This window comes from Danaus plexippus, chromosome 15, assembly GCF_018135715.1.
Source record: "Danaus plexippus chromosome 15, MEX_DaPlex, whole genome shotgun sequence".
Classification (NCBI taxonomy): domain Eukaryota; kingdom Metazoa; phylum Arthropoda; class Insecta; order Lepidoptera; family Nymphalidae; genus Danaus; species Danaus plexippus.
Genome location: NC_083547.1, coordinates 5,350,165 through 5,363,069, shown reverse-complemented (window position 1 = coordinate 5,363,069; position 12,905 = coordinate 5,350,165). Strand labels below are relative to the sequence as shown.

General features: G+C 29.6%; 3 protein-coding genes across 4 annotated transcripts; 1 reads left to right on the top strand and 2 right to left on the bottom strand.

Annotated features, from left to right (window-relative positions):
• Window positions 1-10: 10 nt before the first annotated feature.
• Window positions 11-6,763, bottom strand: LOC116766380 (uncharacterized). Of its 2 annotated transcripts, XM_061522971.1 has the most exons (10): window positions 6,602-6,763; window positions 6,326-6,517; window positions 6,019-6,123; window positions 5,679-5,934; window positions 4,370-4,497; window positions 4,062-4,256; window positions 2,048-2,382; window positions 1,779-1,851; window positions 1,258-1,425; window positions 11-1,079 (listed from the first exon to the last, which is right to left on the bottom strand). In XM_061522971.1, exons 1-10 carry the CDS (start codon window positions 6,629-6,631, stop codon window positions 912-914), a joined length of 1,650 nt encoding a protein of 549 aa, XP_061378955.1. In that variant the 5' UTR covers window positions 6,632-6,763; the 3' UTR covers window positions 11-911. The 2 variants fall into 2 exon arrangements, with proteins under 2 accessions (XP_061378955.1, XP_061378956.1); XM_061522972.1 differs by lacking the exon at window positions 4,062-4,256.
• A 591-nt stretch (window positions 6,764-7,354) lies between these two features.
• LOC116766535 (proteasome maturation protein) lies at window positions 7,355-9,041 on the top strand. Its single transcript, XM_032656422.2, has 4 exons — window positions 7,355-7,515; window positions 7,609-7,767; window positions 7,999-8,100; window positions 8,831-9,041. The coding sequence occupies exons 1-4, from the start codon at window positions 7,513-7,515 to the stop codon at window positions 8,990-8,992; spliced, it is 426 nt and encodes a 141-aa protein (XP_032512313.1). The 5' UTR covers window positions 7,355-7,512; the 3' UTR covers window positions 8,993-9,041.
• A 2-nt stretch (window positions 9,042-9,043) lies between these two features.
• LOC116766532 (2-oxo-4-hydroxy-4-carboxy-5-ureidoimidazoline decarboxylase-like) lies at window positions 9,044-12,380 on the bottom strand. The gene is made up of 3 exons (XM_032656419.2): window positions 12,154-12,380; window positions 9,601-9,754; window positions 9,044-9,248 (listed from the first exon to the last, which is right to left on the bottom strand). Exons 1-3 carry the CDS (start codon window positions 12,338-12,340, stop codon window positions 9,065-9,067), a joined length of 525 nt encoding a protein of 174 aa, XP_032512310.2. The 5' UTR covers window positions 12,341-12,380; the 3' UTR covers window positions 9,044-9,064.
• Window positions 12,381-12,905: the final 525 nt, after the last annotated feature.

Genomic DNA, 12,905 nt, shown 5'->3' with positions numbered 1-12,905 from the left:
AACAAGAACATCGAGATAGATCTAACTATCATTTTTATTTCTTTAATATATGAAAAACAATACATTCAATAACTTTTTAAATTCATAACAAGAAATAATAAAAACATTGCGGAATTGATTACATATAATTTGGCATAAGCTCGTTTCATTCGAGGTCTTACGCCTCCGCTAAATGAGTTATAAAGGAAGAAAATAAATCTCTGAATCACATTGCCATTTTAGGATACGGAGTAATATCGTCAATAACGTGACATAATTGTTATTTAAAATTTTCTTATAATAATAAATTGTACATATTAAACCATAATTAGGTGAAGGTTTGCCTTAATACGAAATTACTCAATATTTGTAGAAAATGTTTACACGAAAGAACAACGAAACATGGTTCTTTTAATTCCATTACGATGATTAATGTCTTTAAAGTAATTGCGACAAAAAACATCGAATAAATTACCAAATAAATAAACATCACCGTTTAAATCCTTAAGAATAGTAGTTTTTTTTTGCTTAAAGCTGTTACATTACATACAAAAGATAAAATATAATCATAAGACTTAAAAAAACATCTAAAACTAAAACTTCGTATTTTTAGGTTCCTTTTCTTTCAAACAAATGAACACATTCCAGGAAATGAGCAAAAATTTTCCTTCCCGACAGTCTTTTATTGAAGCGAGAATAATGCGGACTAATATTATAAAAAGTTTGTCTGGAATGAATAATATTTTTTTATCGGAATACTAATTAAATTATATATGAATATATTCACAAATAATTTAATCTAACGGAAAACATTTTCTGGACTTGCTGTTTTATATTTATGTATAAGAGTAGTAGTAGCTTTTGTGTCGTTTCTGCGCGGAATAATAATCAACTGTAATTAAATAAAACAACAATAAATTTTATTTAAAACATTATATGTCAAGCATTTCCTCCATCCGTATGGAGTAAGGCACGTCGTGGACAGATGTCCAGTTGACGGTGTTGGAGCGCGCAACGACGTCCTCCACAAGCTGTTCACGGAACTCCTGCCAGCGACGAGCGGCTACAAACTCTTTGAACAGCTGTTTCTTATTTGGTATCTACCAAAAATACAAATAAACTGATAGTTTACATACACATAACGCCAAATATTCTGCCATTCGGGGATAGAGTTTTTTTTGTAACTTTTAGATTTCCGAATTATTGAACTAATATTAGAACTTCTTATATTTCTTTCTAGAAATATGTTTCGACAAAACTATAATATATTTAAATCACCTTCTTCTCCAAGTAATGTTGAATCCTAGACCAAATATTGGCAGTGTTCCTTTGTAAGAGCCAAATCATAGGTAAGAGCATGCAATTTACAGGCGTTAGTGCGACTATGCGACGATCACGCATGTTCTCACCAAAACCAAAACTGGAACCTGGGTTTAATTGACACACCTACAAACAAAAATATGTTAAATATGTGACATAAAATATTGATTTAAACGTAACGCAAATGCAAAGTTGCTGGCAGATATAATATATATATATATATATATATATATATATATATATATATATATCATTTTAAATAATAATACTTAAATATTTGTACCAAGAATTCGTATTAATTAAAAGAAGTATTGACATATAAGCGACTTTCGCAAGGAAATTTTAGGTCAGACAAGTTTTTGTAAAGCCTTTCGTTTACCAGTAATAATTTCCTAACAAATTCTGTTTGGAATTGAGATTATTTCTTTATTCAGCAACTAAACTAAAATAACCATTGGAAGATAAATCAATTATGTAACCTGCATAAAGTAAGTGCGAGTGTTTGGAGGCGGTCGTAATCCAGCTTGGACATCTTCAGGAATCACGCTTAGTCTATAAATTTAATTATTTCTTAACAATTTTGTCATTTACAAATAGAAATGTAATTTATAATTTTATACATATATTTCGGTAATGTCTTTTGTTGAATATTACTTGGCCTACGAATAGCAGAAGAGAATAAATTAATCATTTTATTTCTTAAGGTTACGCTAACTTACAATATCGTGTAACATTTAAGGGATCATACCTAACAGATTCTCGTTGTGACCTTTGCAGCGATGGTCTCAAAAGCTCTTGAGATTTGGAATCACTTGGAATATTAAAATCCACGCTGATCTTACTGCGTCTTATAATTTCTTCATCAGCAGATGTGCTCGGAACTGACTCTGTTCTTTCATCGCTGGCTAGTTTGATCACTTTCGTAGAGTCTCTTCTTGTGTTTGACGTGGATGTTTTCATAATACTTCTACTTGACCCCTCGGCACTTTCATGGGTTATCGAGTCCTGTCCTTCTCTATTATTCTTAGTGTAAGCCCCAAAATACTTAGTGTCAAAATCTTGCTCACTTTCTTCTTTTGGCACCTAAAACGCTCATAGAAATGATTTGCAAATAGAGCTTGATGATAAGTGTCCATCCATATGAAAGCTCTTTCAAACATTTGCTCCTAGAATGGATGTTTTGGTTTCTAGAATAATTTTATTTTACATTAATGTATAAGCTTTCACCTTTTCGAAGAAAAAAAAAAATTTACAGCTAATCTGAATGCAAAATGCGCGTATATTACCTATTACGTATTAAAACAGTAGCTAAGAACAGTCATACAAATTTAATATAAAAAAATTGGTACTACATATCAGTGTTTTTGATGATCATTGAATAGTCCAGTCAAATTTGCCAAAAATATTTAGAATGTAGTTATAATCGCTCGAAAAACGTTGAAAATTTATAGAAAAACCTTGATGGGATATCTGTCCTCATCGATCCAACACTTGGAAAATGAATAACTTACTAAAAGGTATTTTTCGCAAATTTTAGGAAATACGTAATTTTCATCGTAAATTTATTTCAGACAAATGGATAATAAAAATTATGTCTGATAGATATACTTTAATCAATTGTTTGTTTATATAAAATATTTTTTTTCTCTTTCTAAAATCCACCATTTTTGAGGTACAACCAAACAAAATTTGAGGCATTTTAAATATTTATAATATGCACGTGTTTCCTTTTTACCTATTTAAGGAGTATTTAAGAAGAATCTTTCTACAAAAAATAATCATCAACGGAATTCGCTTTATTTGCATATTGCTTCTATCTGTATAAGGAACTCCTATAATTGTTTAGTTAAAGTTTCGATATACAGGTTTTGTTTAGGATAGTCAAAATAATAAAGGCGGTCTGTTGACCTATCTTTCTTGTAATTTTGCGGTTCAACAGCAGTTTCTTATCTCATAAAAATCGTTTTTGATTACAGTTCCAAGTTTAAGAATGATTTAGTTATCATTTAGAGATAATGACTTGAGATGGAATGGAAGTTGTTCAAAACTATATAAGAACGAGTTAAAATTTTAAACATAACATTTGCAACTATAAAAGATATGTAGTGCTAAATTATTATAAAAGTAGTCACCAAAAAGTTGGATTGTTTGCTGCTGTAGAATGAAAAAATTGTAAATATCAATCGTAATAAGACGATTTCTCACCACCTCTTGAAACTACAATTGAGACTAACGTAGACATGTGCGATGGGTTCTTTTAAGGGCAACTTGCACCCACGATGATAAAGAAAAACAAGGGGAAGAGAAAACAAAATCATTAAGAATTGGATTGATTAATTTAACTTTTTCTTTTTTAATTCACACCCCAAATATTTTTTATCAATTTAAACCCTCGACGATATATAACTCCCTAAAGAAAAGTAAATCAAACATTTTCTATATATGTATATTCACATTATTGTATATATATATACAATATCCTGATCATAAATTTTTATTAATGCTTAATTGTCTGATAAAATTTACCGTTCTGCTGGAAAACCTGTCGATTACTTTAGACCCCAAGTAAGTTTCTTCCCAGGTGACAAATCGATCAGAACTCTTTAGATTTCAATCATAATATTGCTTTAAACAAACCTACCAAACTTTAGCTGCAAATAGTTTTAGCATCGTATATATATATATAGCTCTGAAATGCAACTAAAATTGTCCATGATATTCTATTTAAAATATAAAGATATTTAAGATTAGTAAAGACATACGTAAGGATCATATAAAGCATAGTAATTTTTTCCCAGCCGCGTAGTGACAGTAACTTGTAAAGATTCTATCATCTGACATCTTCCTGACAGAACAAAATAAACGAAATTGGCAACACCCACGCCATCTCCGAGAAGCGTTTCATTTGCTTCGTAAGATTTCATCTTGGCAACTATGCAACCTTCGCGTCGAGCGACCTACGAACAACATAAATTCCTATCTCCAATTCAACTTTATTGAAAGTAATTGAAACTATTACACATGTGGGGTTTTAGACATTAATTCTAATTGAACAATTGGTAATGTTTACCTCGTCTAGACCATCGAAGTAGGTAAAAGCTGACATAGCCCGTCGAACCTCATCCCACTGTTTTTGTACCGAAGCCTGGAGGACATTTTTGAAGTCCTCCTTCATTAGAGCCAATAATTCACAGTGATCTTTCAAAGAGACAAAAATAGATAGTTAAGCTACAACCTACAGACTCCCACAACTCTGACAACTAAAACGTTTAAAAGATTTTATTCCATTCAATAACGTTACTATGGAGCTAACAAAAGTTTAATCGAAGCTTTAGTTAGTTATGGCTAATCTAAAGTTACTTTAAATAAGAAATTCATATTTTTTGTGTTTTATTCTTTGAATTAATTGTAATAATAATACCTCTATATTTATATAAGAATATAAAATGGCCTATGTAATTTTGAGAACTATTAAACTTATATATATTATGATAACTTTCAAATTCAAACGCCCAATTTAAATGATTTTAAAAGTTATTTACAGATACAGATGTCTGATGTAGTCTTGAAAACGAAGTAATTTATTTTGATAAGACTTAATACAGTATTTATGTAAACAGCTTTCCAATAAACGCTTTAGGAATACCAATTTTTAAATGTTGTAAAATGGATATAGTATGTTATCCTTAAGGTATAGATTTATATATATACTATATGCTACCGCGGACTCTCTGTAGACCTACATAAGATACACAATTCCACCATATATTATTATTTTTTTTATTATTAAGGAATTCAGGCAGCGTTTCCGTTAAAAACTCTCAGATGGCTCATGTTTTCCCGACATTTTTAAACAAATATCGTTAATGTACACACAAGTAAATACAAAAACTTAACAATATATATATGTACTAAAGCCTTCTTCGAGAATCACGCTATCGAGTGGTGATAACTGTTTGATAATCGGTGCAGTAGTTATTCCGTTTATCGCGAACAGACAAACAGACAGGCGGGGGACACTGTTTTATAATAGGTATATTAATATAAATCAAATTGGACTGTATATTAATATGAATAAATATACACATTAATATGAATAAATATACGGCACATACACCAAAAAAACTTTTTTTTACGATATTTGTCTGTGTTTGTTCCGGCTAAGTTTTGAAATGGCAAGACCGATTGTGATGGAACTTTTATTGGCAGGTAGCTGATGTAATAACACGTAGCTACTTTCTATCCAGATCGCGATATCAAGCGTTATAACGGGGGAGAGGTGGGGAGTATGCGGCGCTTAAAAGATTTTTACTGATTTTTGTTCTTTTTTGCGTAGACGGAATTCGCGGGCAACAGCTAGTTATGAAATAAATTCTTACCAGCAGTTGTAACAGTAGCAGTTCTTGGTATGTTATGGAGCAGGGAAACTTCTCCAAACATATCGCCGGGATGCATGACACCCACATCAACTGACAGGTACTTTTGGAGTAACTCATCAAAAATCATCTGACTGACGATGACGTCACCGCTTATTATGAAGTACAACGCATGTGCCTCATGGTGCTGACGGACTATTGTACGTCCTGGACCATAGTATTTAAAATACGTCACAGCCGCTAGCTTCTTTTTAACGTGCTATTAAAATTTATAAATGAAAAATATATAGAGAAATTTAGTTTAAACTGAAAATCATTCAAAAGATGTTCATTGTCTTCTTACATTTGGATATCGTTTAAAACATTTAAGACCACCAATAATACGAAAAATATACTTTTTTTCATGGTCTGTGCGATCCATAGCTGGTTTGTTTAAGAGTGCTTTATCCTAGAAATCGAACACGAATAATAAAAAATAACATTATTTTACATAGGTTGTACAAGTTTAATCATCTTATTTTATACTAGGTATATTAGTCTCAAAAATAATGAAATGACTTAAAGACAGTATTCCAACAGACATATTAAAGAAAATCTTATGAAATTACTTTCTTTAAAACTGCCTCATCAAAGATTTGATTTCTACTAACATTTATAGACAGGAGTTGTTTCTTCTTGGCCTTACTGCGAACAGCTTGTTCAACTCTCCGTTTGACATCATCTATTCCTTCATATTGGTCTACCCCTTCAATAAGCCAATAAGCATTGGCCATTACTAAACGACCTAATGCTTTGAAGAGACATTTCATGTGAAATTTTCGTTTCATAAGTTCCTCAGGATCCTAATAATATATTTTTTCTAATATGAACTTAACATAATAAAGATAAATATGTAAATAAATTTCGATCAATCTTAATAGTCTAACCAATTCCTTTTTACCACCGCGTCCGGCCATGATTTAAATATTTGTGGATGTGGAATAACAAAGAGATGAAAAAATCTATATAAATAGATTAATAAAATTACAAAATCAAATCTTATAATGAAATGTCGTTTTTGTCAGTTAAATGACATAAAAATAAAAAAGTACTCCTTTTTTTTCATTTTCAGTCGTACATAGGACCTTTAATCAATAATATTAAGTAGATTTTAGTATATATATATAAATGAGAAAAATATATATCCTCAGATCTGCTAATTAAAACTTTTGCTTTTTTTAAACGGAAATCTACACTGGGGTTATAAAATAATATTAGATGGATATATAAACGGAATGATTTGTATTCAATAAAATGTTATTATAAGATATAACAAAAAATGTAAATAAAAAAAATTAAAGAAATAAACAAAATACATAATACATACATTGTTTCAAAAAGACATTTAAATATTAGTTATCCAACTCCTGAATATTCAAATTACTTTGCATCTAATGTAATAATGATATTGTAGAAATAAATATTTTACTTGTAATAAAAACATTTCAATTTTTTCTATTTTGCACTGTCTCTTCATCCCAAACTAATTTTTAAAAAGATGGCATTTGACAAATATCTGTTTTGATGAATTAAATACTATATGTTGTGTTAAAAGGTCTAGGGTTACGGTACATCTATCTATACTATTCCTAGGTATTAATAATTTTTTATTCTGTAATATTTTATATCTACACTTCGCTGTCACGATTTGACAACTTAAAAATGTTTGTTGTACTGTCACTTCGCATGATAGTCATATTTTCGTGATTGCATTGCTGTTTGGGAAAAATCGTTTATTTTCGTCACATATTCATAACAATATTTACTTATTTTTGAAATCCTAATAAAATCTTTGAAAATGGTAGGGAAAAAACAAGTTGAAAAACCTAACAGCAGAAACATTTAACCGGCATATAAAAATTTTACTACATTCTATACAATTTTTTTATTTCAGAGTTTTGGACTGCCCTCATTGAAGGTTAAACCTGAAGTATCAACTAATATCACAGTTCAAGATGGTGTATTTGGAATTCCTGACCCCATGGTGGCTGGTATTAGTGCTACAAAGAACAAGTTGGGCCAATGCCATCCCTTGCAAGTTTCAGAAAAAAATGTACGTATATACACCATTTATTTCATAAAAATTATGACAAAAGACATATAATCTATTATTTGCATCTTATTTTAAAGCAAAATTCAAAAAGATAATTACTGTTTAATACAAATTTTAGAATGATTTTTGAGCGTCAATTCAGGTTATTATTATCATAATTCGTTATATTTTTTAGCTAATATTGTTTTAAAACAAGATCATCTTGGTGTTCAATGATGTAATATTTTTCAGTACCACTTAAATACAGAAAAAATGGATATGGCAATGCTCCGTAATGTCCAAGGCCTTCATGCACCCATGAAACTTACCATGGAGCGGAAGTTTGCTAGCAAGGTCAGTTGTTATACAGCAGAGGTTATGCACCTAAAATTTAAGTTTTAATAAGCTTAACATTTTGATTTTACCTGTTTATTAATAAATAATAACTAAAAATATTAAATTTATAAACATCGCAAATATTTGATATAAGAATATGTGATTTAAGAAAGTATCATATTTAAGTAGAGGTCCTCAGAAATTGTATTGAGGAGCCCGAGATATGTTGTAGATATGTCTTTTGTGAATGACATCAAGTATTTTCATTCAATACACAATAAATGATACTTTACAAAGCAACTTTATTGCAACCCATAACAAATGCTTCTCTTGCTACATTCTTCAATGTAACACATAATGTGAATATTTCTTACTTATAATTCTTGTTGGTGTGTAATCTACTTGGCAATATTAAGACATAATTTTATTTTAACAAAATTGTGTCTAAGTGTGCATATTTTTTTGTTCCTTGTATGTAAGAGTTTTCGGAAGTTGCATGCTTAAGATTTCTATTTGGAAATACAGGTTTAATATAAAATAGAACAATTAATGGTTTGAAATGTGTATGCAGAAGTCACAAGCCAAAAAATTGTTTGTGTGCATATTTTTTGAAACGAACAGTTAATAATTTTTGACTTTTATATGTAAAAACGTTGTTATTGCAAAATTTAAAGATATTTTCCATTGAAGAGACAGTTAGGACCTTTTATAAATTATGCTTTAGACCTATAATTAAATATATTTTCAGATCGGCCGTCTTCCTTTCCTCCCAAGTTCTAACTTACAACATGACGTGTTCACCGGAAGATATTTAGATATTGGTTTTGAAGACATTCTTAATACTCCAGAATTTTGTGAAGTCAACGGGCAACCTCATGCCGTAGTTGAGAGGTCCCTTGGGCTACTTTAAATTAAATAATGAAATTACCTTAAATTTTAATAAGAAAATAAAAAAATAAACAATTTTTGCATTTACTCATTTTTATTCCTCGCTCCTTACAATGTCAAGGATTCTTAACCTGCAAATTTTCTTAACTTCGTTAATCCCCGTTATGATTTCCTGTTCCCTTGAGTTATTATAACGCCTTTGCAAGCCTTCAATGATAGATTGCACCTTATTTTCTCTAGCGCATATAATAAATGGAAAACCGAATTTGGATTTGTACCTGTGGAAAAATATAAATGACAAATAGTGACATCTATGTAGTTTTATGCGAACTGTGTTTACTACTTTTAAAATGACAGCAGCACCATCTAGGATACCTAAGAACAGTTTCGTTTAACAATTGAAAATGTAGATGTCGTTTTATAAAGTATTAGCAACATTGAGGAATTTAAATGGATAGAGGGCAGATCACAAAAAGATTTTGTCGACTGACAATTACACTATTTTCGTGTTACTGAATTCCATTTACTAAGACTCAAGAACTTGAAACCTTCTATATTGTTAATAATACTAACTAATAATAATAGTAGTACGATCTTAAGTAGTTTATAGACGAATTTTTATGAATGTACCTCTCATTGTTAACTTCAATTGTAGACTTCTGTTCAAATGTTAGATCTGTAAGACCAGCAGAACGTTGTTCATTGGCAGACTCACGAGTTAGTTCGTTTCTAGCTGCTAGTCGACCCGCTAAATCAGGATGCGATTTCAAAATCTCTATCTTACCTGCAAAGTTATTAAATATTTACAACAAGTGTGCTGTTAAGTGTCATAAAACATCGCAGTTAAGATTTTAATTAGAGTGCTAGAATTCGTTAACAAGAATAAGACTACATTATGTAGCCTATTTTAATACTTAGCTAACTTCTTAAGCTACTTAGGTCATAACTCATATCCGTGGCTATTCACGGCGGACGTCTTGGTTATGGTTGAGGCTTTAGAAGAAAACTGTCCTTAGAGATTTTAAGCTTTTTTTTACATCACCGGCTACTTTCTCAATAGTAATATCCTTACGGTTACCGCTAGTTAATAAGTATGTTTATATTGTATTAGTGCTTAGCGTAAGCAGGATTTTTTTTTAACTCGCATATGATAGTGTCAACGTAGCTATACGAAATAACAAAACTGTTAATTCTCCATACAAGTGGTGGGGTAGAATCCTCATTAAACATTGGCATTAATACAATAGCTATTAATTTGAGTTATGTAGGAAACAAACAAACAAATAACAGATAAATAAACTTCTTTACAATCAAGAAATATATTAATTATATTAATTAATTAATATTCCGGAAAGGTTCAAAGAAAAAAATATGAAACAAGGAATTAAACGTTAGTATAGCATTCTTAGCACATTACCGTAATATTATATCTTAAAATATTACAAAAGTAAGAAAAAATTATATTGATATAAATAAAATATAAAAGTAGTTCCTAAAAATATTACTATAGGTATAGCTAAGTTATGTTCCGTTAAGAATTAAGAGCTTAATGATATCTAAGTCTTTTGCGAGGATTCATTTAAATAAAACTAACACATATTTTCGGATGTACGGCGCGTTTTTTATAATTTTAAACTACATACTCCCGAAGTTACTCGGTTACTTGGCAGCAACCGTGATCACCGCAGTCGACATAAAAATGTCTGAATTGTGTCAATTACGACACTAACAAAAGAATGTATTAAAATACATTATTAAAAAAACTGATACATAAATATGAGATCTATTGACAGTTAGACAAATGTATAAATTATTTACGATATAAGTATGCATATTCTCATGTAGGTATATTTAAAAGAAAAAAACCTTGACATAATTATAAAAATTATTTATGTATAAGATATAACTATAATTTAGTTTTAATTTTTTTTAAATATTAGATATTTGTTGAATATAATTTTATTTAAGGTGCTATTTTATTTAACCATATCTTTTTTTAAATATTGTCATGTTTATTACGTGATGTAACCAAACATAATTTATACCTTATGAAAGATGTTAAAAATTAACATAAATGCTACAAGCAGTCACATATTCTTTATATTGTTAGGAATAAGTTAATTACTATCAAAGAATAATGACATCTAAGACTTTCGCGAGTTTTATTCATTTAAATGAAACTAATATTTTTCGGATATACCTACTACGCGTGCTTTATTTTTTGTTATAACAACATACTCCCGACGTTTCGGTTACTATTCAGCAACCGTGATCACGGGCAGACGAAACGTGTATACTATCTGACACTATCAAACCGCTCATTCCTAGATCATGAATTATTTTAGGTAAATATTTGTAAATCGATGCCGTTGTCAGTTAATTTATGGATTAAGAGGGTTGAAACAGGGTCTAGGTAAACACATACTAAGTTTACAGAATTACGGAGAAATCACTTGTAGGTTTTTTTTATTTTATTTTTTCGAATACTTAAAAATTTAAATTTAACTTTCAACTATGTCTTATATTTATATTTCCACTTCACCGTTTCTATGTAATTCAATGATAAAGCCGACGGTTATATTAAAAAAGGAATTGAAAAAGGGGTTCTTTATGTCACAGCGTATATACTTCTTAAAATATATCAGACAAGGGCGTCATGACGTCACGCAAAAAATATAAAGGCAATAAATTAATCCCCGTTGATTATTGAGAGGTTATTTCAGAAAAAGTTCTGCCTAATCTCACAATTAAACATTGAACATTTATGCTAATTAAAAAGTAATGAGAATGAATTTTGCAATTCTATATTACATATTTTCATAATAAAAAAAGTCTATATATGTATTTATTTAATAATTACCTTTCTGAAGCGTAATAATATAAATACCCATTACATGTTTAGGTATAGTTACTTTTTAAATCAGCTGCTGTAACATGACTTTGCTGATGAAATGTAATTTAATCATATCAGTTTAATGATTTAATGATATCCAATTTTCCACAAAATTTATTACGCCGGAGATAAAGTGGATATCAATGTTCCATTTCACTACTAGGACATAACATAGGTAGTAAAAATATTGCAGCAAATACTTGCCATATAAATTAGTAACCGAGTCATAACAAAGAGCAACACCCTTAGCATTGGTTCACACAATAATTATACGGTAAATATTTACTCGCCTTCAAGGTTGAGATCATCTAAATATTTGTTGAAGGCGGCACAGAGGTCAGGTAAGTCTTTGAATGGACGCGTATCCTTCACAGAGACCGCCGCAGACTCACACAGCTCTATAACATTCCCAAATACCCGTTGGAACTCATTTTCCTTCATGGAATTCACTTCAGATATGTTTATTAACCCAGACATGGTGTTACTCGGTTAAAAATGTTTTAAGTTGTGATTTTGTCAATGTTATCATACTCCTGTACTATCAACGAGGTCATTAGTTCATATTAATGTTTACTCATTAGTGACTAACTTTAAGACTTATTACGTTGTGGTAACAACTATTTTTATTACTAATTATAATGAAACTGTCTATATAATTTGATTTTATTTAATATGTTAAGAAAATGAATAAATAAAAATATAATATTTCATTGGAGAATTAAAGGCGTATCAAATTGTGAATACTTTAAAAATGTTGTATTTATTCAGGTTTTTTTTAGCTCTACCCGTTACCGTATTATATATGAAAAATACAAATACTATTATTTTTATTTTACTATGTTCACTTTTTCGTAATTTAATAATATGTCTATTGTGTTATAAAAAAGTTTTCGTTTACTAAAAAAAATTTACTAAGGAATTTAAGTAAAATAATTTATAAATCAATACCTATATAAATTCAGAAATTTCAATTAATTTAATGGGCACATGCTCTTCTTTTCTTGCTCTACATCAAAACGACTCAACTTTTATTTATTATTAT

Bases quoted from the DNA above. Each gene is read 5' to 3' on its own strand.
- LOC116766532 (XM_032656419.2), bottom strand. From the start codon at position 12,340: ATGTCTGGGTTAATAAACATATCTGAAGTGAATTCCATGAAGGAAAAT. The intron at 9,755-12,153 runs GCGAGTAAATAT...ATAACTTTGCAG, and splicing joins AGATGATCTCAACCTTGAAG to GTAAGATAGAGATTTTGAAA. The intron at 9,249-9,600 runs GTACATTCATAA...ATTTTTCCACAG, and splicing joins ATTGAAGTTAACAATGAGAG to GTACAAATCCAAATTCGGTT.
- LOC116766380 (XM_061522971.1), bottom strand. From the start codon at position 6,631: ATGGCCGGACGCGGTGGTAAAAAGGAATTG. The intron at 5,935-6,018 runs GTAAGAAGACAA...AAATTTTAATAG, and splicing joins GTTTTAAACGATATCCAAAT to CACGTTAAAAAGAAGCTAGC. The intron at 4,257-4,369 runs GTAAACATTACC...TGTTGTTCGTAG, and splicing joins ACTTCGATGGTCTAGACGAG to GTCGCTCGACGCGAAGGTTG.
- LOC116766535 (XM_032656422.2), top strand. The intron at 7,768-7,998 runs GTACGTATATAC...AATATTTTTCAG, and splicing joins TGCAAGTTTCAGAAAAAAAT to TACCACTTAAATACAGAAAA. The intron at 8,101-8,830 runs GTCAGTTGTTAT...ATATATTTTCAG, and splicing joins AGCGGAAGTTTGCTAGCAAG to ATCGGCCGTCTTCCTTTCCT.